This window comes from Amphiura filiformis, chromosome 13, assembly GCF_039555335.1.
Source record: "Amphiura filiformis chromosome 13, Afil_fr2py, whole genome shotgun sequence".
NCBI lineage: Eukaryota > Metazoa > Echinodermata > Ophiuroidea > Amphilepidida > Amphiuridae > Amphiura > Amphiura filiformis.
This window is the reverse complement of record NC_092640.1, coordinates 62,926,569-62,954,283: the sequence shown is the minus strand read 5'-3', so window position 1 is coordinate 62,954,283 and position 27,715 is coordinate 62,926,569. Positions and strand designations below refer to the sequence as shown.

At 33.8% G+C, this 27,715-nt stretch overlaps 2 protein-coding genes across 2 annotated transcripts; one reads left to right on the top strand and one right to left on the bottom strand.

Moving 5' to 3' along the window:
- Positions 1–15,453: 15,453 nt before the first annotated feature.
- Positions 15,454–25,104, bottom strand: LOC140168629 (uncharacterized). The gene is made up of 2 exons (XM_072192035.1): positions 23,865–25,104; positions 15,454–15,471 (listed from the first exon to the last, which is right to left on the bottom strand). The coding sequence occupies exons 1-2, from the start codon at positions 24,828–24,830 to the stop codon at positions 15,454–15,456; spliced, it is 984 nt and encodes a 327-aa protein (XP_072048136.1). The 5' UTR covers positions 24,831–25,104.
- On the top strand, positions 18,046–21,812 carry LOC140168753 (uncharacterized). Its single transcript, XM_072192163.1, has 3 exons — positions 18,046–18,102; positions 19,991–20,452; positions 21,777–21,812. Exons 1-3 carry the CDS (start codon positions 18,046–18,048, stop codon positions 21,810–21,812), a joined length of 555 nt encoding a protein of 184 aa, XP_072048264.1.
- Positions 25,105–27,715: the final 2,611 nt, after the last annotated feature.

Sequence of the window (27,715 nt, the reverse complement as noted above, 5' to 3'; positions counted from 1 at the left end):
ATCACTTTACACGAATATTCCCCCATATGATCTCGTGTTACGCTTGTGAGCGTTAAAAAGTAAACAAATGTCCCCGGTTGCGCCATTTGTCGTACCGCAAGAAAAACATTGTCATCGGTCGTTGCTCCTATGAGTTCACCTCCCCAAGATAACACTTGGCTGTGTCCGTTTGTTTGGCGTGACAGCGTGACAAACTGTCCGGGTTTTAACTCCCATACTTTGCAATGTATGGAGATGATCTCGCCCTCTCTGACCGGATTGACCGGAAGGGTCAAATGAAGTCTAGTTGCCTCTGCTGAATTATTATAGACAAGATTCTCTGATAATAGCAGAATAATCATAGCGTTGAAAACCAACTCAATATTCGGATGTGTTTTCACCTCCATCCTGTTCCAACTTCTGAATACAAACATACACCATCTAGCCTGTTCACCCCTTACATGCAAAACAAGTCATCCAGCTTTGAATTAGTACACCAATGAACTGACAACGAACTAAGATTGAAAACTGTTTTGTAACATTTTCTCTTTTTTACCACAATCCGACAATGCCAATGACGAAATATTTCATCATAATCACACTGATGAGTTTCTGAGTCAAATTCAAGCTGCTTTCCAATCACAACAAAAGACACGATTTGAGATAGCAATCAGGCAATTTCTAGCTCTACTCGTACTAAAATGACTTCATAAAATGAGAATTTTGATGAAAAATGAAGGTTTTTTTCCCCTTTTTGTAAAAATATAAAAGCGAACGTGCTCTCCAATATAAAAAGCACTTCAATCATCACCCGTGCATGTCATTGTAACTAGAGCATTTCGGAGTATCTCTCAAGAGAGCAAAAAGGGGTTCTTACCACCCGAATTCCTAATGATTGCACCAAAAATAGAAGATGTTAATCATGAACATGAAAAAAGTTAGAAATAATGACTTTTGAATTAACCTGACGTCGCCAGGAGGGTTTTAAATGAACAGGAAATATGATATCCAATGCGTTTGGGAACAGTCAATAGCGGAGTAAATATAAGCTTTAGGGCTTATGTCTTTTTTGATATCATAGAATGTACTATGTTGGCTTAGTGCGAGAAGGGTGTATGTGTTGCAGAGACTGATAGCTGCTTTATGTTGAAATTATGTATTATGACAGCACAAATGTGATGTGGTTAGGTAACATGCGTTGTTCTCGAGAAAAGTGTTGAAAAGAAAGGAAGGACGAATGTCAGATTGGCTCATTGACATATTTTGTACAGTAAGTCGATTTTTGTTAAAATGTCTTTATTTTGACTTAATGGTATAGTACATCTTAATTTAACATAAATACAAAACAGATCTGATAGCATTTTATCGGCTCTTACACTCAACTCAAACTTATAGATATTATGTTGGTACACTCTAAATAAAAAATAGTAAAAGTTACGCAATGTTGAGTGTACCATATTTTCAAGATTGGGTATAGTGTGTAAGCGCTAATAAAAGCTTATCAGATCTGGATAAATGTTCCCACAACGTGTATTGTCAAATAAACACGGTCCCGTCCCAAGATTCGTTCGATATAATTATGATGTTAAATTATGAATGTACCACATCATGTAATGATTGAAATCAAAGAAGGACATTAAATTCAGTCGACATCCCCCCTCCGCCAAAAAAAATCATCTTCGAAAATGGCTCTAACAATTAAAAAAAATAGCATGTTCTCTGAATATTTGCCCATAAAGATACACACAAGTTCGTTGCATGGTATTATTGTAAACGGCAGCTATTCAGCTTGTTTGCAACAAATGACAGCTATGTGCATTTCTCATTGGCAATACACAGGTCTTGTATACTTACCTGGCGATTACTTATGTTCGCTTTCACTGAATATTATAAGGATGGCAGTATGTCGTTGGTAATATCGTGGCGTCATTTTAGAAAAAGCGTTAGAGCGCAGTGCTCGAGACTTGCATTGCTAAAAGCGGTTGTAAGAGTCAGCATCCTTTTGAAATATATACACAATTAGTAAGAGTAGGAAACACGTTAGTCTTACATATGTTGTATATTCTCCCACGGGGTATGTTGTATGTGATATGTTGTGTTAACATAGACTGCGCTAAAGCTGTATAGCATTGTATAAATTCAACTGATTAAACATAATATATTGTTAGTATAAGTGAATTGGTACACTGCAGTGCATATAAATTCAACTGACTGAACATAAAATAATATTTTGTATGAGTGCAATATAAATGTTTATATTTATAGGTGTGTGTGTGTGACGGTTGTGACCAGATTGACTTCATGATTTGCATTTTGCTAAAAAGAAATTGTATTATTTTGACCGATTGGTTTCGAGAACATATTTTCATTTTTTGTTTTGTATATTTTTGTTTATTGTTGTTTTTGTCTCTTCGTTCCTTTCTTTGTTTTTTTAAAATTTGATTGCACTGCAAAAACAAGTGTTTATATTTAAACACCATATTGTGTTTATCAGAGCAACACTTAATAAACACATAATTCATGTTAATGGTCTAACACTAATGTTCATAAATTAACACTTGGTGTTATATTACAAACACTAATGTTTGTAATAGGCCTATAACACCAAACAAACACTAATGTTTGTAATATAACACCAAGTGTTAATTTATGAACATTAGTGTTAGAAAAATTAACATTAGTGTTAGACCATTAACATGAATTATGTGTTTATTAAGTGTTGCTCTGATAAACACAATATGGTGTTTAAATATAAACACTTGTTTTTGCAGTGTGGAAGGTCGTCTTTTTTTGTGTATAATTTTTCTTCTTTTAATTCAACAACACACTAAAATAGCTATATTGGTGGATTTCAAAGATTGAGGTGGTACCCCCTGATAAATTTTGTGATTAATTTTGCATTTTTCTCAAAAAATAACTATACACTGGTAACAAAAGTTATGTATATTATATTATAGGGGCAAGGAATCCAATTTCTTCACTGAAATTTCAGTGATTCAAGACAAGCGGTTCATTATGTTAAGAAACGAGGCACATTCTAGCGGTACCTCTTTTCATATCATAGATAACGTAGGCCTGCCGCTTGTCTTGAGTCACTGAAATTCCAGTGTGGTAACTGGATTACTTGCCTCTGTAGGCCTACGTAACTTTTGTTACCAATGTGTTATTATGTTTTGAGAAAAATGCAAAAATAGTCACAAATTTATCAAGGGGTGTAGTACCAACTTAATACGTTTTCAATATGGTACGATATATGATTGATTATTAGTGGTTTTTTGATTGCTTATTTATTTGTTTTTGTTTTTAACGTTACCTCCGCCTATAACAGCTTTGGTAAACAAGCAAATTGTTAAAAGCAAATTAAGAACACATCGTGACTGTTTGATATCGTATAAAATATCAAATGAGAAATTTATACCCCCCAAAAAAAAAAAAAACACCAAACAAACCCAACTTGAACCTTCTTGAAATTCCCGTGCAGTTTAGGATTTTTGAATAGTGCATGAACATCAAATCATAGCTCAAAAGCCCCTAAACCTAAACAAACAACAATTCCTTTTATTGTACGTCGTGTCACGTGCTCATACAAAACATTGCACGATACGATGTCACATACAACGTGCGCTTACCACACCTGGGATGACCTCTCAAAAATTACTTTGTTTAATATTGGTAAAATTGCTTAATACTGGCAACCTAAAATATGGGTTTGAATACTATTAAGTGTCACCTTTCTTTGAATTTGATTAACACTGCATTCAATGCAATGGTAAATTTGAATTATCAGAACTATGTAGCTTATACACTTGATGTGCAGCCTTATGTGAAGTGACATTTACTTGAGTAATAATAATCATGAATAACATTTTGTCTGGGTGAACAACCACGAATACCGCCCTCGTGCTACTTAACAAAAATGCTGTTGAGTTTTGTGAGTCATGGCCGGTCGCGGCTTTTTGTTATAGATTTACAAGCAGCGCTAATAAGCACTCATATCATATTTTAAGCTACTTTTTATTGCGATTCCAAATTATCCAATTAAAAATAAATTATTAAACAAACAATTATTCAAAAATATTGCTTTACATGTCTATTTTGAATAAAACCCTTTTAGGTATTAAAAATCATGGTGCAAGTCGCGGAGACGATGACACTAGAATTTATTCTGAGCTGGTTTCAAAAGTGTCGGATTTGGGGATTTTTCGTATGTTTGTTTGCTATCCAATATTTAGGTCCATTGCAATTTGCAAGGGTAATTTTCACCGTGTTTCGTTCCGTTTTGGGTCCTTTGGGCACCCCCGGCACGTGAATATAGGACCCCAACATAGACTCAAAAACCTCTCTTGTGGTTGTGCTGATCAAACGCCACCACGAACTTGCCAAAAAAAGACTGGATCATTATGGTCATGATGACTCATTGATGCGGGCATTAAGAATAACCATGGTGGCAGTCGTCTTCTTCAATACTTGTGACTGTATCAGGGTGCGTCAATTCTTCCATCACCGATGACTGAAATACTGCCCTCTCGATATCGATTGAAAAATGTACCACGCATTTGACATTTTGGCTTTTAGTTGATCAATATCCATTTCCACTTGTTGTTTACTCAAATACAGCTGGTGAAGGAAAGATGGTAAATCTAAAATGACGACATCTTCATAAAACAGTATAGACATAATTTTGAGCTAAAAAATGAAAGATACAGACTGTAAAACATTCGCATTTTTATTGGGGTTTGTACATCTGTAGCATGACTTATAGGGCATTTGTTTGTTTATTTGTTTTAGTTTGTATAACATGTGGGGGTGTTTTTCGTTTGTTTGTTTGTTGTTGTTTTTTGTTTTGTATATAGTATATACTTATCAAAGCACAATAATAGTAAAGAAAAAGAGGAATATTGGGTTATTCCATTTAAAATCCACACTACCCCTGTGGAAGATTTAGCTAAAGTTTTCCACAGAGGGAGTACGAGGTTTGAATAGAATAGACAATTGGGTAACTTCCATTTGAAATACTCACTCCAGTTGCGGAAGATATAGGCAAAGCCATAATACAAGGGGAGTATGGGTTTCAAAATGATTAACCATGGTCAATTACATTTGAAAAACATACTCCCTCTGTGGTAGATATTTCCCACATCTTCCACAGAGGTAGTGTGGATTTCAACTGGAATAGCCCATTTAGCTTGATACATGCAGCTATTTCACATTATACATATAAGACTATTATCGGTAAGCTATAAATAAATGCCGAACAAGACTAATCTAAATAAAAAAAAATCCTAAATTGAATTAGGCCTAATCATGTTTACAATTATAACTAATGGTATATTTTAAAATTCAATGTTTAATAGAAAAACGCATTTCGCAGCCAATGAATTAACCACATTTTACACATAAAAACAATTAAACGGTACCTTAATAGCATCAATGAACCCCAAAAGATGAATTTTGATCATATTACTTCTGGTGCATTCTGGGTAATAGAACCAGAATCAGAATTGTTATTGACAATCACCCAAACAAAGCAAGTATAAGTCAAAAGACAAAGACATTAAATGTTGGTGAAAATACAAAATGCAACATTATAGGGAACTCAAAATAATATGGATATGAGTGGTTTTATGTTAAAGAATTTTTGAGCAGAATGAATGAATAATAGCACTGATGGCAACATACTCGAGACAAAGATTACTAACCAGATACAGACGAGTTCCCAATTATAGGGTAAACGATAAATAAAAGACCCTGAAAATTCCGGATGACTTCGTTTTACATTTCAATATTATTCACATGAATGAAAATCTTCACAGCTTTAACTAACGCCGTGTTGTAATTATATGACACCCTTGTCCAGGAAAACCTACTTTACTGTCATCTTTGCTGTCATGAATGGTTGAACACTTAGAAGAAGATCATGACTTTTTAACGTATCAAATTCCTTCATTACACGATAAAATATAAAGTGGGCATTTTGGATGACTTGATATCCTCCAAATCCTTACAAACTTCATTCCAGACCCAATTTCGGGGACCTTAAGAGCTGTGCTCTTGACCCCCCTTTTGCAGACTTTCTCTTGTTAAAACCTCTTTTTAACATACGCACCCACCATGTGGAATTATAAATCTTCCCGAGTCAATTGTCATTTGCCACAGTATTGCGTCATTCAAAATGGGAGTTTATAGCCACCATCTTTGTAGTCAGTTATTTCGCCCATTTGTCTCTTTATGTTTGTTTGTGTGTTTATTTGTGTTTTAGCACAGACTCCCTGTAATTTAGTGGCCCCTGAGCTACTATTGGCTTCGGGCGAAAGTTATAAATAAATAAAAATTAAATATCAAATTTCAATGTCATTCACATTCAACATTTAACCAAAGTGCTGTAAACAATTGATACCCTGGGACCGGAAAACTTACATTGCTATGATATTTGCTCCACGATTGATATAGAACACCAGAAGAAGATTATCTTTTAATGTACGATTTTAACATTTGATCAATAATATTCAGCTTACATCTTCATGGTCTTTTTGCTTTAATTCAGGAATGACTGGGTATCAAATTTCAATGTCATTCACATTTAACCAATTGACACCCTGACCCTGGAAAACATGCATTGCTATCGTGGTTGCTTCACAAATGACAGAACGTCATAAGAAAATTAACTTTTAAGTTCAACATTCTTTTGATTTTTAATTTTTTGCTTGCAATTCAATTGCATTATACATTGATAAATAATTTGATATTATTTGATAAATAATTAATTACGGTAATTGATAATTAATCAATAATTAATTATCTGTATTCTTGGTAATATGAATTCATGATACAGTTATTGTCAACAAGAACAACGCTACACTCTAAATAAAAAAAAGTTGAGTAAAAAGGAAACAGAACAACAAAATGAGTGAATAAAACTCATTGTTGATTAAATTGTACTCAAATTGAATAAAAATTTATTAATATCGAGTTCCTTTTGACTCGTTTTGTTTTGCTGTACCCTTTTCATTCAACATTGAGTAATTTTCACTATTTTTTATTTAGAGTGTATGGCATGTCCGACTTTTTAATCCCTTCAGTATACGATAAAGGAAAATACAAAATAACATTCTGGAAGATTTGACTTCAAATTTTCAATATCATCATTCTTTTTTTTACATGAATAAAATAGTCACAGTTCTAACCACGGTATTGTGCATCAAATGTCACCCTGGCCGTGGAAAACGTACTTTACCTTCATATTTGCTTCAAGCATGACAGAACGCTGGAAAATAAAAAAAGATCATTATCATTCAAACTAATATTTACACGACTTTGATTCTATATCTATACTTATTTATTCATTTAGTTCACCAGACTTTGTTGAAATATTTAAAAGACATCAGTGTGGTTATATACACGTACTTTTGTTTAGGAATCTTTGCTTCTAAAGTGAAACTTGTTCATTTTAAGGGCTGGGGTATGAACGTTTGGACAGTATTTATTTTGGGATATTAGAGCACATCAGACATATCGAATTGCATTCTGAATACGAAGAATGTCATTCTGATATCAAATAATTTTGATTTTTTGAAATTCGCAATTTAATACACATTTTATGGCAAATCATTAAAATTGATATTTTTGATATTTAACAGTACTTGAAGTAAACTTTATAAATCTGATGATTTATACTTAAAGTGTATGTAGGTGGGATGAAAAGCCGACGATCAATTGAAAATTTTGACCTTTCGTATTGAAGATATAGATTTTTTTCCCAAAAACAAAAAAAAAATTAGGTCTTTTTGGGAAAAAAATCCATATCTTCAATATGAAAGGTCAAAATTTTCAATTGACCGTCGGCTTTTCCTCCCTGCTACATACACTTTAAGAATATATCATTAGATTTGTATAATTTACTTCGAGGACTGTTATATATCAAAAATTTGAAAAATATCAAATTTTTATAATTTGTCATAAAATTTGTATTATATTGTGATTTTCAAAAATGAAAATTATTTGATATCAGAAAGACATGCTTCGTATTCAGAATGCAATTCGATAGGTCTGAGGTGCTCTCATGTCCCACAAAAAATACTGTCCAAACTCAATAAACGCTCATTTTAGATCCCTTAATTACATAAAATAAACGTTTTTGTATGTTAGTCAATTTCATTAAAAACACACACACAACAGTTAGACACGATTTTAAATTTTCTTCAATTTTGTGATTCCATTATTGCCTAAATCCCATATTCCATACTTTGTTATATTTTTGCTCTATAAAACACGCTTAGTCGACCTAAATTGATATAATATTATGATTATAAATTATGTTACATACAAATTTGCTTTACTATAATACATTAAGCCAAAAATACACCATAGTTTATATAACTGTGTTAACGCGACTGTGTTAATGCAAGAAATCTATTTACCAAGCAAGCTCGCTGGTAAACATAGTAAATAAAGAAAGCTTATTAAACGAGAACGAAGAGTAAATTAGTTCTCTAAGCTTTCCTACCTTGGCAATTACACGGTGGAAGGCGTCCATTTGGCTTGATTGTTGACTTTCGCGCCTTTACAGAATGACTGATATATCCCTGGAGAGTGGGGTATCCGCCTATTAAGTAAGCTTAATCAAAACTAACAGACCGTACCTTATCGTAATTAAATTGTCTTTTAACCTAGTACGTGTTTTGTGGTAGATATTTTAGAAATATTATGCTGTAATCTGTTAGAAAGACATTGCTTTAGAGTAAAGATAATTGTGTATTTTGTATTATGATTATGGCAATGAGAATTGCAAGATTTTAAAATGTATTTGTAATGAAGGTGTACAGGCTGTTAATAAAACAAACCCCATCTATTGCTGGTACATATTGTGATATATTATTACTTACGTTTTTAGAACAAAGGTGATATCAACACCGCTGATGACGAAGAATGGTAATATTATACACATATGTTGTAGGAAAATACACCATGTTCTTTTTACTCCAGTTGTGAAAGATATAGGTTAAGACATAATACAGGGGGAGTATAGGTTTCAAAATAGATAACCCTAGCCAATTCCATTTGAAAAACAAATACTCCCTCTATGGAAGACATCTCTTAAATCTTCCACAGGGGTATGGCAGATCTCAAATGAAATAAGCCCATTTTTGCCATTTTGTTATCCCCTGGACACTACTGATCATCTATGAGCATTTCTGATTGGTTGATAACTTGAAATGCTCATTTCAATAGCCAATTATGATTAGGCTTAAAACTATTTTGCTCAAACTTGCATTTGCAGATGATCTTATTAATACCCATACTTGATTGGTTCAAAATTGGACACACTATTCATTTTGGCCAATCGGCAGGTAGTTCTCTTGGGGTTAAGCATTAAACAGATGAACTTGTTAAAATAGCTTGAGTATCAAGAGTATTTATTTTTCTTATATCTGAGGCTTTGTTATAGGAACCAATGCATATTTGGACCTTAACATGGACGTGCGGATAATATAACAATGCCATTCTATATCATAAGTTCATTGAACTTACAAATCTAGAACACATAAATAATAATGCCCCAAATCGTGCGTCAACAATAATGAATAAATTCATGCGCCATGACTGTCGGCGCGCATTTCCCTCTAAAATATTTACTTCATAATCATGATGATCAGAAAACGATCCATAGTGGAATAGAATCTACTCATGTGTTTAATAATCACAACGCAAAATGTGCTGCAGTCTGCATGTGTAATGTTTCTTCAAAAATTGAAAGAAAAAACATAATATTTTATGACCATAATTATTCATGTTCTACATGTATGTCTGAGCAAATTTCGTTGTACATATTTTATAATCATGAGCGTGAAAACGATCCGAACAGGCAAGTAAAAAATGGGCATGTCTTTGCCATAATGTCTGGTATGCAGTCTGCAAGTGCTTAATTGTTTTCTTTGCTTGCTTGTTTCCTTGATTGCTTTCTTTGCTGCTTCTTTTCTTGCAAGCTTGTTTTCTTGCTTGTTTTCCTTGCTTGCTTTCTTGCTTGGTCACTATCTTTCTTTCTTTCCTTTTCTTTCTTTCTTTTTTTTATTTTTCTTTCTTTTTTCTTTCTTTTTTTGATTGTTTCTTTCTTTCTTGCTTCCTTCCTTTTTTCTTTCTTTCTCTATTTGAGTGTTTCTTCCTTTCTTTCTTACTTCTTTTCTTTCTGTATGTCTTTCTTTCTTTTTCTCTCTTTCTTTCCTTCTTTCTTCATTTCTTTCTTTCTTTCTTTCCTTCTTTCTTTCATTTTTCTTTCTTTATTTCTTTCTCTCTTTCTTTCATTCATTCTTTCTTTCTTTTTCTTTCTTTCTTTGATTTTTTTCTTTCTTTCTTCCTTTTTCTTTCTTTCTCTATTTGAGTGTTTCTTTCTTTCTTGCTTCCTTTTATTCTGCATGTCTTTCTTTCTTTCTTTTTCTCTTTCTTTCTTTCTTTTTCTTTCTTTCTTTCTTTTTTCTTTCATTCTTTCTTTCTTTCTTTCTTCCTTTCTTTCTTAATTTCCTTCGTTTCTTTCTTTCTTTCTCTCTCTCTTTCTTTCATTCTTTCTTTCTTTCTTTCATTTTTGTTTGTTTGTTTCTTTTTTCTTTCTTTCTTTCTTTTCTTTCTGTATGTCTTTCTTTCTTTCTTTCTCTTTCTTTCCTTCTTTCTTTCTTTCTTTCTTTCTTTATTTCTTTCTCTCTTTCTTTCATTCATTCTTTCTTTCTTTTTTCTTTCTTTCTTTGATTGTTTCTTTCTTTCTTTCTTTCTTCCTTTTTTCGTTCTTTCTTTCTTTCTTTCTTTCATTCATTCATTCATTCATTCATTCATTCATTCATTCTTTCTTTCTTTCTTTCTTTCTGTCTTTCTTTTCTTTCTTTCTTTCTTTCTTTCTTTCTTTCTTTCTTTCTTTCGTTCGTTCTTCCTTTCATCCTATTGTTCTTTCTTTCGTGTGTGCTTGATTATTTTATTTGTCTTGATTTTGTTTTTCTCTTTTTTCTCTTTTTGAAAATAATAATGAGAAAAAAACCGTTCCTATTTTCAGAACCTCATTCGGGTTCCTGTCTGAGAGCAAATACACCGTTGTTGTTATACTCATGATTATGAAAAGTGATCCGGACGATGCAAGTAGAAAATGGGCGTGTCCCTAACACTTTCCTTCGTCGTGCCTGGTGCAGCAACCTACCAGCGTAATTTGTCATTAAAGGAAAATCGGGAAAAAATAGTCCTTTAGTGGCCATGAAAACCTTTATGAACTTTAATACAAAAGAGCACATGCAAACTTAAAGTATTAGTTCAGGTTATTTTCCTGAAATTGACGTTAAAATTTTAATAATTATTACATAATTTGAAATTTCTTTGTTAATCCAACATAATACTATTACAGCAGGCAAAATATAAAATGCTATTTTTTCCTTTATATTAATGTTCGGTCCCTTTTGATCACAGTATATCAAATAACCTAATACAACTTGACTCGTTTTCCTATTCGAGAACAAGAAACTACTTTATAATGTGTCCCACAGCGACAAATTCCTGTACATCGGCTATTCTATCATTTCAGTTAAGAACATATCGTATTAGTTTCATTATGATGAATGATCACAACAACATCGTCCATGTTATAATACCTGCAGACAAACAGACTCGGTTCTTACCGTGATATATGGATCGGATGACTAGTCGAGGACTACCGGTGCAATTGGGTGCCATCAAGGAGACACTTGACTGCACTGCTGATGTAGTGGTTGTCGCAGCCAGATGTTTTTCAATTGGGGTTACGGATTCGAGTCTCGGTAGGGCGTTGTTATTTCCTTAAGCAAGATTTAGCACGATTCTCGGTAAACTTTATTTGAAGGTCAACATGTTCTTGGTGAAGTTAAGGAAATGTTATTTGCTAATCCCATACTTGCTTGATTCAGTGAGATTATAGGTTTCAATATCACTAATAAAAGCAATATTGTTTGCTGAGGACATAAGGAGAACGCCCTCAAAATTCTGATTTTATACATGTACTTTAATGAAAAGAACTAAAATACCTTGTAAAAATCAAGACCTTAGATGGTGTATTTGTGACAAAATTTAAGATTTGAAATTTAAAAAAAAAAGAAGTTTTTTAGTAAACGGTAAGACAACATAGTAGTTTAAGAACGCGATAGTTTTGTGTGCGTCTCCAGTAACCGGTAAGACAACATAGTAGTTTGAGAAAGTGGTAGTTTTGTGTGGGGCTCAGTAAACGGTAAGACAACACTGTAGTTTAAGAATGTGGTAGTTTTGTGTCCGTCGCCAGTAACCGGTAAAACAGCATTGTACATGCACTTCAAGAATGTAGTAGTTTTGTGTGCTTCTTCAGTAAACGGTCAGACAACGTAGTAGTTTAATACTGCGGTAGTTTTGGTAACGTCTCCCGTAAACGATAAAACGACATAATACATGCAGTTTTATGTCCAGCAAATATAATTTGTAGCTTTACAATGTCGTATCTTCAGTAGATAACAATATTGTTAACATGTACAATGTGCTATCTTCAGTAGATAGCAATGTCGTATATCCATACAACATGCTTTCTTCAGTATAGATATGGTAGATAGCAGTGTTGTTAACCATACCAAGTGGTATCTTCAGTAGATAGCAATGTTGTTAACCCATACAACATGCTTTCTTCAGTAGATAGCAGTGTTGTTAACCCATACAGCATGCTATCTTCAGTAGATAGCAATGTTGTTAACCCATACAGCATGCTATCTTCAGTAGATAGCAGTGTTTTTAAACCATACATCATACTATCTTTAGTATATATCAATGTTGTTAACCCATACAGCATGCTATCTTCAGTAGATAGCAGTGTAGTTAACCATACCAAGTGGTATCTTCAGTAGATCGCAGTGTTGTTAACCCATACAGCATGCTATCTTCAGTAGATAGCAATTTTGTTAACCCATACAGCATGCTATCTTCAGTAGATAGCAATGTTGTTAACCCATACAGCATGCTATCTTCAGTAGATAGCAGTGTTTTTAAACCATACATCATACTATCTTTAGTATATATCAATGTTGTTAACCCATACAGCATGCTATCTTCAGTAGATAGCAATGTTGTTAACCCATACAGCATGCTATCGTACAGTAGATAGCAGTGTTTTTAAACCATACATCATACTATCTTTAGTATATATCAATGTTGTTAACCCATACAGCATGCTATCTTCAGTAGATAGCAATGTTGTTAACCCATACAGCATGCTATCTTCAGTAGATGCAATGTTGTTAACCCATACAGCATGCTATCTTCAGTAGATAGCAGTGTTGTTAACCATACCATGTGGTATCTTCAGTAGATAGCAATGTTGTTAACCCATACAGCATGCTATCTTCAATAGATAGCATGTTGTTAACCCATGCAGCATGCTATTTTCTGTAGATAGCAATGTTGTGAACCCATACAGCATGCTATAACACTGCTATCTACTGAAGATATATCTTCAGTAGATAGCAGTGTTTGTAACCCATACAGCATGCTATCTTCAGTAGATAGCAATGTTGATAACCAATACAGCATGCTATCTTCAGTAGATAGCAATGTTGTTAACCCATACAGCATGCTATCTTCAGTAGATAGCAGTGTTTTTAAACCATACATCATACTATCTTTAGTATATATCAATGTTGTTAACCCATACAGCATGCTATCTTCAGTAGATAGCAATGTTGTTAACCCATACAGCATGCTATCTTCAGTAGATAGCAATGTTGTTAACCCATACAGCATGCTATCTTCAGTAGATAGCAATGTTGTTAACCCATACAGCATGCTATCTTCAGTAGATAGCAGTGTTGTTAAGCCATACATCATACTATCTTTAGTAGATAGCAGTATTGTTAGCCCATACAGCATGCTATCTTCAGTAGATAGCAATGTTGTTAACCCATACAACATGCTGTCTTCAGTAGATAGCAACGTCGTATAGCCATACAGCATGCTATCTTCAGTAGATAGCAACGTTTATATCCATACATATTTATTACCCCATGCAATGCGTGTATACGTTAAGACTTAAGACAGCATTGAAAATTTATAGTGCTAAATTGTGTGCAGCATTTTATTTTAATTACTTAATTAATCACTCCAATACTCATTTGATTAATTTATTAGTTATTTGATAATATTTGTTAGATTTTATTCAATTTAGACATTATTTTTGATATTATATCAACTTACAAAATTAATGAAACTTTATGATGGTAAATTTCTTACTAGTGCAATTCGATTGCAATAAAATATAATTAAAAAACTAGACGATGTAAGCTAATATTCTTTGTCAAATATATTAAAACTGCATTAAAAGATAACTTTTTCTAGCGATATATTATTCATAAAGCAAACTTTTAATGAAAACAATAAAATACAAAAGCAATTATTGTACCCTTCTTTTACCAAAATCCCATTATCATTTTCATGGCTGGTGCATACCATACGATCTTATGAATTCCATATTCAATTGTTATGAATTTTAATTTACCAGAAAACAAGATGGTATATTTGTCAATCAAGTAACGTGTTTTTGTCATCATTAGTACCACGAGTACGAACGTTTTAGCACACACAAATTCGATAAGGCCTAATGAGCCAGATGGCCATAAAATTAATAATGAGATTTGACTAAAAGAATGGTATACAATTCCTTTTGTATTTTATTGTCGTCAGCAAAATGAAAATAGTCATGCATATTTGGGAACCATACGCCCAAATTTAATGGGTATTTAAGCATTATCATCACACCATGACAAGTTGTGAATATACTTGATAATATCACACAAAAAATCACCGTTTGCAAGATAGAAAACAATATGCACTATTTTAGAGGAAATGCATTCTTTTGTGATGCATTCTTTTGTGAATTTGTCTAAAAGTGCAAGATATTTGAAATAAATGTATATACCACTGTATTGATATGAATATGTGCACCAAAAATCTATAATAACAACTTTCTGAAACCAAAGGTTTTTATTTTAAACTATGACATTTTAAAGGTTAGCATAAAATACACGTTTTGCATGGCAGTTTCACCATTGTGGGCTTTTTTGTTCATACGATAGCAACTTATACGTATTCCAGGGCCAGGTTATCATTAAGTGTTATTCTTGCAATTATGTGAATGACGTTAAATATTTGATATCAAGTTACAATGCTCACTTTTTATTCCATCGTGTAATAAAAGAATTGGATACGTTACAAAGTCATAATGATCTTCTTCCAGCGTTCGACCATTCTTGAAGCAAACATGACATCAAAGTAGGTTTTCCAGGACCAGGGTGTCATGTGCTTACATCACGTTGTATTGGTTAGAGCTATAAGATTTTCTTTCATGGAGTTAAATGTGAATGATATTGAAAAATTTGAATCAAGACGTCCAGAATGTTCACTTAGTAAGGATATTATTCTTTTTTTCCGAATAATAAACATAATAATGGGATTGGATACTTACAAAATCATAATGATCTTCTTAAGGTTAGCAACTATTTTCAACTATTGCGATTTAGTAGTTCGCATCATCTTGCAAATGGTAGTGAGCTTTGGCAAAAATTGCATTGATCATTTCATAGCGAATGTGTATAGAAGAATTCAAATATCACAGATATACTTTTGTAGGTCCTGTAATTCTTGAGTTATGTTTTAAAGAGGGATGAAACAACAATATAGGCTAACTCATTCACAACAATAAATCAAACAAGTTTTCAAAGTATATTATTTGTAGAAGGAACTTTTGCAAAACATCAAAGTGTTATTTTTCAATAATATATTGATTTAGATAATGAGAATCGAGTTTTTGGCTGCGTCGACCAACAATACCTCGTGTACCCTTAAATAACGTTCGACTATTCACAAAGCAAATGTGACAGCAAAGTAGGTTTTCCAGGTCCAGGGTGTCATGATTACAACACGATGTTGGTTAGAGCTGTGAAGATTTTCATTCATACAGGAATGCGTCTGAATAATATATTCAAAATATGAAATCAAGTCATCCAGAATGTTCAGGAGTTTTCCTTTATCCTAATAAAGGAAAGAATTTGAGACTCCGTTATTCATAAAGTGTTATCTTTTATTTATTTACATATTTCTTTATCCATCCAATAACATTTTCATCCATCCATATTTACATAATTGTTAATTTAATTTTCCCTTGTTAAACTCATGAGCACTTTAATCAATTATATCTAACATATATCAGTAATTGACTTAATTCGTAAATATGTGGGCTATTCCATGTATGGATTTAACCTTGATCTCCCACACAGGGAGTGTGAATTTCAAATAGGGTTACCTGAATGGAATGGGTAACACCATTTAAAATCTACACCCCCTGTGTAGAAGATTAAAGTCATGTCATGTCATAGGGTGTGTATGGATTTCAACTGGAATTGCTCAATGCCTTAATTAATTATTAAACATGTCAGCGAGACCTTGTTTTAAAGGGTGTATATTTCTGCATTTACATTCTCAAGGTGCGCGTTAAGGGTACTTCATACAAAAAATATGTAACCCTTGAGCGTACTTTGTAAACTAAACGGGGCAGAGGGTGTTTGAGTGGTAAGAGAGAGGTCGAAATTATACATGAAGGCCCCAGAGGACCCATTTTCAAAGTTTTACCAATGTTTAAGAATTATTCAAATATGCCACAGGAATGAATTGTATTCTTTGAATACGTAATGCATAATATTAACATTAATTATACAATAACTATACTGTTTATGTTATATTTTATTAACACGTATTGCTATCTTCAACCATGTGTCGCCAGATGAGAAAATATTTAGAATAAATAAATAAATAAATAAATAAATAAATAAATAAATAAATAAATAAATAAATAAATAAATAAATAAATAAATAAATAAATAAGTGTTTTCTGCTTATAATCTCTTGTTAATCAGATATAATACTTTAATTGTCATGGACATGTACCAGTATGCATTTGAACTTGGTACATTAATGTACAAACTTGATAATGGACTTTTACTGAGATTTGTTTATAAAACATTCTGAGATTCGTGTCTTAAACACCAGAAATAAAGATCAACTGATGCTTTATTTTACCAAAAGAGTTTTTGGTTAACAATCTATCATTATGCGGCTACTAAGTAATGGAATAAAGTTGATAACAGCATCAAAAGTTCATCGTCGGTCAATCAATTCCGCCATGCATTTAAAAAATATCTAATGCAAAGTTACTATTAATTCTTAATTGTCTTTGTTTAGTTTGAACACATTGGATATTTATACTATTTATTCGTATGTATTTTCCTAAGTTCCTATTGTTTATTATAGAAAACAGATTAACAAATTAATGAGTTATACGCTTGAGATATGAAAGAGTTATTTTCTAATTAAACCACCCGTATTATGTGGCAATGATATTTTCAAAACCTTTAGTCTATTGACAATGTCATCATCTCTTTGTGTTCTACTAAAGCGCCATCTATGCTTACAGCATTAAAACTAAGGCATGATGAACATGATGATTGTCAACATATTCAACGTGAAGCAATGTGCTATTCCACTTAAAATTCACATTCCCCCGTCGAAGCTATTATATTTTTTTCGGGGTAGTATAAATGTCAAATGAAGCTAATGAGTAAAATTTGGTTTTAGAAGAATCTTCGTATCTATTTTATAATTTCAAATGGAATTAACATTAACCTCTGAGTTTCAAATATAGTTGGTTAATGTGCTAATTCCATTTGAAATTCATGCTCCACCTGTAGAAGATATTTCCAGAATGTTCCACGTGGGAGTGTGAACTTTAAATGGATTAGCCTTGTATATGAAATATTCCCTATATCAAAAAGTATGTAGAAATCTGGATTCTTATATTCATGCATCTTACAAATTACTACCGGTAATTAGCAGCAATGAAGTAACCCGATTATTAGCTGCACGAATTTAGAGTTTCAAAATTCGAAGCTTGCATGCGATAATAATTGCAAAACTAAGGAAGCAAATTACAGTAATATGGTTGCATTAAGCAATAAGTAATGTGATTGCGTTATTATCCTGACTCAGGAAATTGAGTAAATGACTGGGACGGATGAAGGCAATGACAAAGGAGGTCAAACACCCCTGGGATGTCGAGTAAACTAGACAATGTCATTATTATTCCCTTTTATTATTCTTTTTTTTTTCTTTTTCTTTTTTTTGAAATGTCATATAATTTCTCAATTTTATTTTTATATTATGGCAATGTGAATTTTATTATGGCGAACATGTTAAAATCACCTTATCCTAGCCCTATCGGCCTACCAAATATCACTTGCCCATCTCTCCTCGTCGTGAACAAAAATCTCACTTCCAAACGTCGAAATTGTGCATAATATAATGTACAGTTTTCTTCTGTCATAAGCCACCCATTGAATTCTGCGCATTTCCCTCATTTACCACCCACTTTTAAATAATGAACAACCGGCTCTTAAGGGAACGGATAGCAACGTTTGCACATTATTTTTTGTTGGACCTGATATATATGTGAGTATATCACTCACATCGAAATGCATTCTCAATCTGAATACGAGGAATGTCCTTCTTGTATAAAATAATTTAGATTTACTTTGGTATTTACTTGCATAGATATACCTACTGCATTTTCACTTGGGCGGGCATTTTGCTAGTCCAGTTAAAATCCATACACCCCATATGGAAAACTTGTCCTTAATCTTCTACACAGGGATGTAGAATTCAAATGGAGTCACCCATTCAGGTAACCCCATTTGAAATTCACACTCCCTGTATGGAAGATTACAGCCATGTCTTCCATAGGGGGTGTAGGGATTTCAAGTGAAATAGCCCATTTATACTTCCTCCTATTACTGCCCCCCCCCCCCCAGTTAAGACCCACGATGCACAAACATGTTACACAACATATACTGCCTTCTTACTTAAGAAACAGGTGTTTTGGAATCAGTCTGCTAAAAAAGTCAATAGGATGTATCTACAATGTAAGTAACATAGGACATACTGCACTTTGATTTGGGAGGCAAATATTTTGTATCAATCTGTCCCAAACAAAAGGCAGTATCTGATAGCACTAAGCAGAGAACATGCGCGGTACTTCGTTTCTGTTTGGGAATTAAGATTATGAGTAATAGGATTCGTAATATCAAAATCAGTGGTCTCAATTATTGTGTATGATTGAAGTTCGCAGAATTGACCCATTTCTGGTGGGCAGATGGGTATATATCAGATTCATTATGAATACTTAACATTCTAAACGAATAGCTAACCCGCCAGGAATAAATACGATTTCCTGTGTCCCGAGGTAAATTGGTCGGTCCATTCCTTTTAAGCGACTTGCAATATTTCTCAAATTTATAATTTCGCATATAAAGGGCAAGCACTGTACCAAATGCTCGGTCAATACAAGATATGGAAATATCGATCAACTAACCAAATTAAGAACAACAGAAGAAAATCATTTTACACGTTTACCATGTTTACGTTAATTCGATGATCTGAACTGTGAGCACTTTAAATAATAGCATTCTTCGACAAATTACTGTAATATGCCCAAATTAATTGTCTATATATTTAAAAAAATCATACCTCTTATTGCAACCAATAAAAACAATAAAGGACAGTAAATGTATAGAAAATATTTTCATCTTGCATAAACATGGACAGAAAACAAATGACATAAAATAATAAATGCATTATCATGAATTATATATTTTATTGTTCATATTAACATCCATTTTCTATCACAAAAGACAAGTATAAAAGCTGAAAAATAATATGAATCGCTTCTCAAGTATCCCATATCACGATATGTTTGTACCAAGTATGTTGTTAATCCTCAGAGATGACGTACACATGTTTGGTGTAGATTTCAATCTATGGATGTAAAATTAGCTTCAAAAGAGGATTATTACAACGTTGTTCTTGTCCTTATTTTCGTGATTATTGAAATTTGAGTCTTTTTAATAATGCATCAGAAAATCAGCTTCTTGCAAACTAAATGGTTTGTTAGAATAAAACGAGACGAGAAGACACGAGATATACACGAGACGAGACAAAAAGAAACGAGCAGAGAGGAAGAGGGCAGAATAGCGAAATTAGAGGAAAAAAGAGACGAGAAAAGAAAAGGCGAGAAGAGAAGAGGCGAGAAGAGAAGAGAAGAGAAGAGGCAAGAAGAGAAGAGGCGAGAAGAGAAGAGATCGAGGCGAGTAGAGAAGAGGCGAGAAGAGGCGAGAAGAGGCGAGGCGAGAAGAGGCGAGGCGAGAAGAGAAGAGGCGAGAAGAGAAGAGGCGAGAAGAGAAGAGGCGAGAAGAGGCGAGGCGAGAAGAGAAGAGGCGAGAAGAGGCGAGAAGAGAAGAGGCGAGAAGAGAAGAGGCGAGAAGAGAAGAGAAGAGAAGAGAAGAGAAGAGAAGAGAAGAGAAGAGAAGAGAAGAGAAGAGAAGAGAAGAGGCGAGAAGAGAAGAGAAGAGAAGAGGCGAGAAGAGAAGAGGCGAGAAGAGAAGAGAAGAGAAGAGAAGAGGCGAGAAGAGAAGAGAAGAGAAGAGAAGAGAAGAGAAGAGAAGAGAAGAGAAGAGAAGAGAAGAGAAGAGAAGAGAAGAGAAGAGAAGAGAAGAGAAGAGAAGAGAAGAGAAAGTTAATCACCATAAATCACACAAATCTTAGGACCATGTTGGGAAATCCTGTTGCATTTAAGGAAATTACGTAAATGGAATAGTGTATTACTTTACTTTATTTTGAAAACCTTTTGTTCAAAAGTCCTTGATCACAACACGTTTGTCTTTTTAAAATTTAAAATCTGTTAATTGTGATTATTTGGGACTGATGTAGATTATATGAGTCTACGTTAGAAAATCCGTAATTACAAGAATTTACCTAAATACTCTCATCAGTCATATGGGAATTAAGCAGCTTCTTTTGTTGGTTTTCCGTTTTAGCGAATACATTTGTGACAAAATTAGAGTCCCCTATCAATCAATGCAATTACAAATGTTTGCATATTCACCAAACATGCCCAAAGCGATACGTTTGTGTTAGACTATAATAAACCAGTGTAGTTGAGACACTTTATGTGTCAGATCATGATAAAACAACGTGTTGCTACGAGTATATTAACATTTAGTTAGTGTTCATTCAATTCACACAGGAAAGCTCAATTGTGTAGAGGGAAATATTGTGATTAAATGGTTCCTTCTGTCAGCAAACAACTGCTATATGAATAAAACAGAAAAACCGGCTATTCCATTTAATCCACACTACCCCTGTGGAAGATTTTGGACATTTCATCCTCAGGTGGAGTATGAATTTCAAAAGGAATTAGCGCATATATGAACTCTGTTTGAAACTCACACTCCCTCTGTGGAAGATTAGGTATATGAAATTCAAATGGAGCTGCCAAATGTGTTCATTCCATTTGAAATTCATACTCCCCCTATAGAAGATATATTTGCAAAATCTTCTACAGGGGGAGTGTGAATATTGACTGGAATAGCCCAATGGAAGGTTTTAGTTTTACACAAAAACTACAATTTCACAAATAATATGTACTTTTAGATCATTAATCATATTTTATTCTTTTGCTCTTGACTTATACATATTGTTAATAAGCCCTACAGTGTTTTCTAAATTCCCCACTCTTTGAAAAGAAAGTTCTGAAAGGAACCTTTTTTGTCCTCTCAGGAAAACCATCGAAGGTTCTTAAGAGGAACCATCAAAGGAGTTCAAAGGTTCTCCTATAAGAGTACAAGAAGAGGTTCCTTTTGGAACTTTAATATTTTTCTATAAGTACATATCTTCTACAGAAAACAGCACACCATTACCAACAGCTACCAACCTGAAGACATAATCGTCAATAAAATACATGGCTCAATTGCGACTGTCATCCGGTGCGCGCATGCGTCATGTCTGGCTATAGCATTTGATATTCCATTTGAAATTTGCCTCACCCCTGTGGAAGATTTATGAAACATCCTTCACAGAGGGAGCATGTTTTTCAAATGGAAATGGCTATGGTTAATAGGGGTGCCATAAGGGGTGCCATTTTCACTCCAAGTGCATGATTTTTCTCTGGAGGTCATGACTCAAGAACCGCAAGACATATGGAAATATTAATGCAATTATTACACGACCAATGTATACATACATGTACATTAAGAGGTACAGTGCATTTTTTTCACCCAGGCTTCAGCCTGGTGATATTACATTCAGTTTATTAAATTATATGACTAGAACTGGTGGGCATGTCCTTAAAAAGTTTACCCCCTAATCGCCAGTATCGGGGGTAATAAATTGTCTTATTTTCACATACCACTGTCACTCAGCAAGGGCAAGGGTTATAATTACACATGGCTTCATGGCTTAATTGGGGCTCTCCCCTGCTGACAGTGGTATATGGAAATAAGATCAGGGAAAGAAAATTTATTACCCCCGATACTGGCTATTCGGGGTTAAAATTTTTAAGGACATGTCCACATGTGTTGAAATAAGGCTCATGACGTCCCATTCGTCTTAAGGACTTTGTTACTATTATGTGCACATAGGCATCAATCCCGGGAAGGCCCCCCCCCCACCTTTCGGCAAAAACGACACATTTTATGATCTTTTCAGCCATCTTTTGACAATTCAGGCCGACCCCCCCCTCACCCCCACACCCCACCCCAACACACCCCCACACACACACACACATCAAGCCGGATAATGCAGAAAGAAACATTATTCAACAACTCTGTATCATCGTGAATAAGCTATAGTGCCTTCAAAATTCCATGTCTTACATTAATACATAGAAAACATATCATACGCTATACTCAAGACACAATCAGACAATATTTAATAAAATGCATACAAAGCTCAATTGCGACATGTCATCCGGTGCATGTGTATACATATACAAAGTTCATGTGACATTGATGCCATATTTGTACAATTATCATTTTGTTTGATAAAAGAAATGCGGTATATAATTGTGTTATACAGGGTTGGTCAAAGAAGCACCCTTTGATATAGCTTTAGTCAGACAAGGTACAAACCTGTACATTTAACATGCTATCTTCAGTAGATAGCAATTTCAATTTCATATGAAAGCTAACGTTTGTCAATAAAAATCTAAAGAAAACAAATTGAATAAACTCATGGGTAGTAATCGAAAGCTTATTTTGATGACAAACATAATTTATCACGTGATTACTAACATTTCAAAATTGACAATACTAGATTGGATAGCAGATGTACTAGATCACTTATAAACGTCCACTTTGGCCGACTGGTGTTGACTTTTCCAAGTTTTTGATCCCCTGTTGACCTTTTTCAACATTCGACACATTGTTGACCTTTTCAATTGTTGACACATTAACCTTTGTTACTTGTTGACCTTTTCAACTTTTGACACACTGATGACCATTTCCACTTTTGCTTATTATATTGTAAGTTTGAACCTAACTCATGACAAAAATACAACACAGCAGTTTTGATTACCTGCAAGAAAATAATACATTGTAATTTGTACGCCCAAAAAAACACAGTTTTTGCACACAAGTGTCACTGAGTTTGTAAAAAATGTCACAGTTTCACACAGGTCATGAATAATATCAACAAATATTTCAAAAATTCACGGGAGTGTTCTATTTTTACACCATTTACATAACTTCTTTCTTAATTGTATATTTTGTTTATTGTACAGCAATATTCTGGCAGTTATCTGTTTGAGGCGTGGCACGAACGATCGTCCCTAATGCCGGATGCATTAGTGTCCTATCCTGTTTCGCTAAAGTCATATACATTTTTCGATCATTTACTATATACTCCATCTTTTCATAAATATCTTCCGACACAGGCTGTCTTGCAAGGTACGATTCACGGCTAATGTCATCAGTCATCCTATTATATTTAACTAATAGGACAATCCCAATTACGAGAAATAACAACGCTGTCGCACACGCGACGCTGGTCGAGATGATCCAACGAAGGACTGGCGTATCTAATGAGGTACACGAATTGGCGCAATTACTACTCGACGCAACATTTTGCCGAGTTGGAGTTTTGGCGGGAATTTCTACATCGTCTGCCATATTTAACACTGCACCAGAATCTACATGATTTACATTAGGAAAAGGCGTGTTTGTATCGTACGGTGAATCTTCACCATAAACTATTAAAGGCCCGACATGACATGATATTTGTTTATCAGGAAACGCCGTACTTTGTGCGGTACATAACAATATAGCACCATCGTCACCCAATCTTGGTTTAAAATTCAAAATAGCATCCACTCTATTATCACTAAGTTGTCGAGTTGACGACAGAGTCCTCCCTTCTCGTGTCCATGTCAACGATACTGCTGGATATCCCAGCTCAGAACTGCAGTTCAGACTAACCGTAGTCCCCGCTTCAACTTGGAGTTGTTTATCTGGATGGCAAGTAGGAAAATGTTCCTCTGGAAAGTACTGTACATTGATATAAATCGAATCTGTCGAAACTAATTCAGGTATTTCAGTCTTTGTATCAATGATCGTACAAGAGTATTTCCCTGAATCCGAAATTTTAGTCATAATAATGGATAAAAAGTACACCAGTGATCCATCATCTAATTGTCTCGTTGCTAAGAACATCCTCTGTTCCTCTTCATCATCCATGACATTATCATTTAAAGAAAGCCGTTTTCTTTGGTCTCCATTTTGGTAAAATATCGTCACCTCCTGTCCATTTTCGATGCCCCAAACTTGACAATGTAAAGATAAAATTCCTCCATATTTGACAGGATTGACGGGCGAAGTTGACACCACTCTTGTCTCTGCTAAAATAGATGTTGTCAACGTCCCAATCCAACATAAGATCAAGCTTACTATCTTGATGGCCATTTTTGTCCAGGTCAAAGGTCACAGTAATGTTTAACACATTTCTTGTTTGCCTTTAAATCACAGCAGAATGTTGTACCAGCAATATACACATGTTATTTTCTTTCTCCTCTCCTTATCTGATCGCATAAAAATAGCTGCAATGCCTACCAGGAGCAAAGTAGGAAATGAGTCGTCGGGTAGAGATAAAAAACCGACTCAAGAAAATCTGTCGCGAAAATTGGCTGGTGTCCCAACGGACAAGCGTTTCTGACGAGCCCAATAATTGCTATTGATGTATAGGGATTGAAGCGGTTTACCTGCCGGGTGTTTAATGAAGCCCTCTTTAATTTATTATTTTATTCCGTGATACAAGCAACACACAATGCTATAAATCTGTTCATATAATAAAAGCTTGAATCTCAATTACGAGTCGAAATATAACCAAATAAAATACAACCAACAACACTTTGATGTTTTTATAAAAACATGTCTTTTCCCCCTAAATTTATCGTATTGTTATTGCTTTGAGTTGGGTAAACACGAGCGATAATAATTAAATTGAGAGCCTGCAATATTATTGAACAGTCCTACAAATATCGATCGCATCGAAACTGCAAAAAAAGTTAACCTTCTCTTTGCAGACGACACAAGCAGACGACACAAATATAATTTACAAAACTTTTAAAAATATAATCAAAAATTACATTTCTATTGCTATACTATAAGTGTATATAACACTACATTAGAATAAGTACAAACAGTCCTAGTATTGGATTGTATGTCTTGAATATAGAATGTTAATGTTAAACAAGAATAAACAGAATTTGTTATAAGATTTGAGTAAAGCGCACAATAAGCTATAACGTTACGCGTAAAACTAGCATCAGAAGCATCAACCATACACTACGACTTATCATCGTGCAGTCATTCCTCTGGGGTACGACTGTTTGTTGCTGCAAAATAATGAAAAAAAGCCCCGGGCATGACACAGAAAATGGAGTCTTGCAGCAATTGTCCCAAAGCGTAAACCAACTGTGAATAGTCCAATCAGTTCAACTAGCGAAACAAATTGCCAGTTAATTTGCTTTGCATTTGGACTACGGGCTGTTAGAACATTAAAGCTCAACAAAATTTGTATCATTATCACCTTTTTTCACAATAATTACAAATGATATCACAAGAACCACTGAACCAATACTAGGCAAGTTTGTACTCATTTCAATGCATTTTTCATGCTAATATTCAATACAGTTGTAAAATTTTAAAATTATGCAAATTTGATTTTTCTCCCTTCAGAAATGGACCACATTTGCTCTCAAATAAGCACATAATTGGTTAACAAACACGTGCGTATACCCAAATTATGTCCTTGTCGATGACCGCTATCAACCAATTATTTTTGCCGGTGTTTTTATTTTCTATAACAATTTAGTGGATAGTGATATCATATACAGTGTGTTTATTTGTTTTAAAAACATCCCTGGCGTTGTTACAAGTGAAACGTATACGCCTAGCGTCGTGTATTGCTTTTAACATCACAATCTAAACACAACACACATTAGTACAGTTGAAAACAAAATACACTTAACTTACATTAAGTACTTAATTAAATGCTTCAAAATCGCAAAAGATAATATGTTGTTGTTTAGTCTAAATTGAAAAGCGCTGTAAAAGTGAAAGCAGTTTCATGTAAATGATATTAAAGAGAATAATATTCTGTTGGTAAAATGCTAATGAATTATAAATTTCTAGTGCATTTAGTATCTTTAAAAGCCTTTAACTGAAAACAAATGATTAATTCATACTTATTTATGGGACATTTCAAGTTAATGCAAAGAAAACAGTGTAAGAAATATAAGTGTTATAAGATTATAATGAATTATACATTTCGGTTGTATTCAATATGTTTTACTTCACTCTTAATTGAAACAAATGATTTATTCAATTTATTTATTTAGGCAATATTTCAGAGTAATGAAAGGATAACACTTCATAAAATATATTTAAAAGGCTTTTAAAATGTTGAGTGTTTATCTAGCATATATAAATTAATCAACTATTTACTAAATAGCTTTTTTCAATTTTGTATAGGCCTATATATTGCTGAGGTTACAACAACAAAAATTAGACATATATTTATATTTTTTCTTTGCTAAATTTGTCCTATAATTCCAAAAATTATTTTCTTTTGGACATACTGAAGCTTATTTTAAAACCATGCAACCTGATATCTGCAATATTAACATCATTGTGTTAACCTCAGCATGATATCTTCAGTAGATAGCAATGTTGTTAACCTGTGCAGCATGCTATCTTCAGTAGATAGCAATGTTGTTAACCTGTGCAGCATGCTATCTTCAGTAGATAGCAATGTTGTTAACCTGTGCATCATGCTATCTTCAATAGATAGCAATGTTGTTAACCCATACATCATGTTATCTTCAGTAGATAGCAGTGTTGTTAACCTGTGCAGCATGCTATCTTCAGTAGATAGCAATGTTGTTAACCCATACAGCATGCTATCTTCAGTAGATAGCAGTGTTGTTAACCTGTGCAGCATGCTATCTTCACTAGATAGCAATGTTGTTAACCCATACAGCATGTTATCTTCAGTAGATAGCAGTGTCATTAACCCGTAAAGCATGCTATCCTCAGTAGATAGCAATCTTGTAAACCTGTGCAGCATGCTATCTTCAATAGATAGCAATGTTGTTAACCCATACATCATGTTATCTTCAGTAGATAGCAGTGTTGTTAACCTGTGCAGCATGCTATCTTCAGTAGATAGCAATGTTGTTAACCCATACATCATGTTATCTTCAGTAGATAGCAGTGTTGTTAACCTGTGCAGCATGCTATCTTCAGTAGATAGCAATGTTGTTAACCCATACAGCATGCTATCTTCA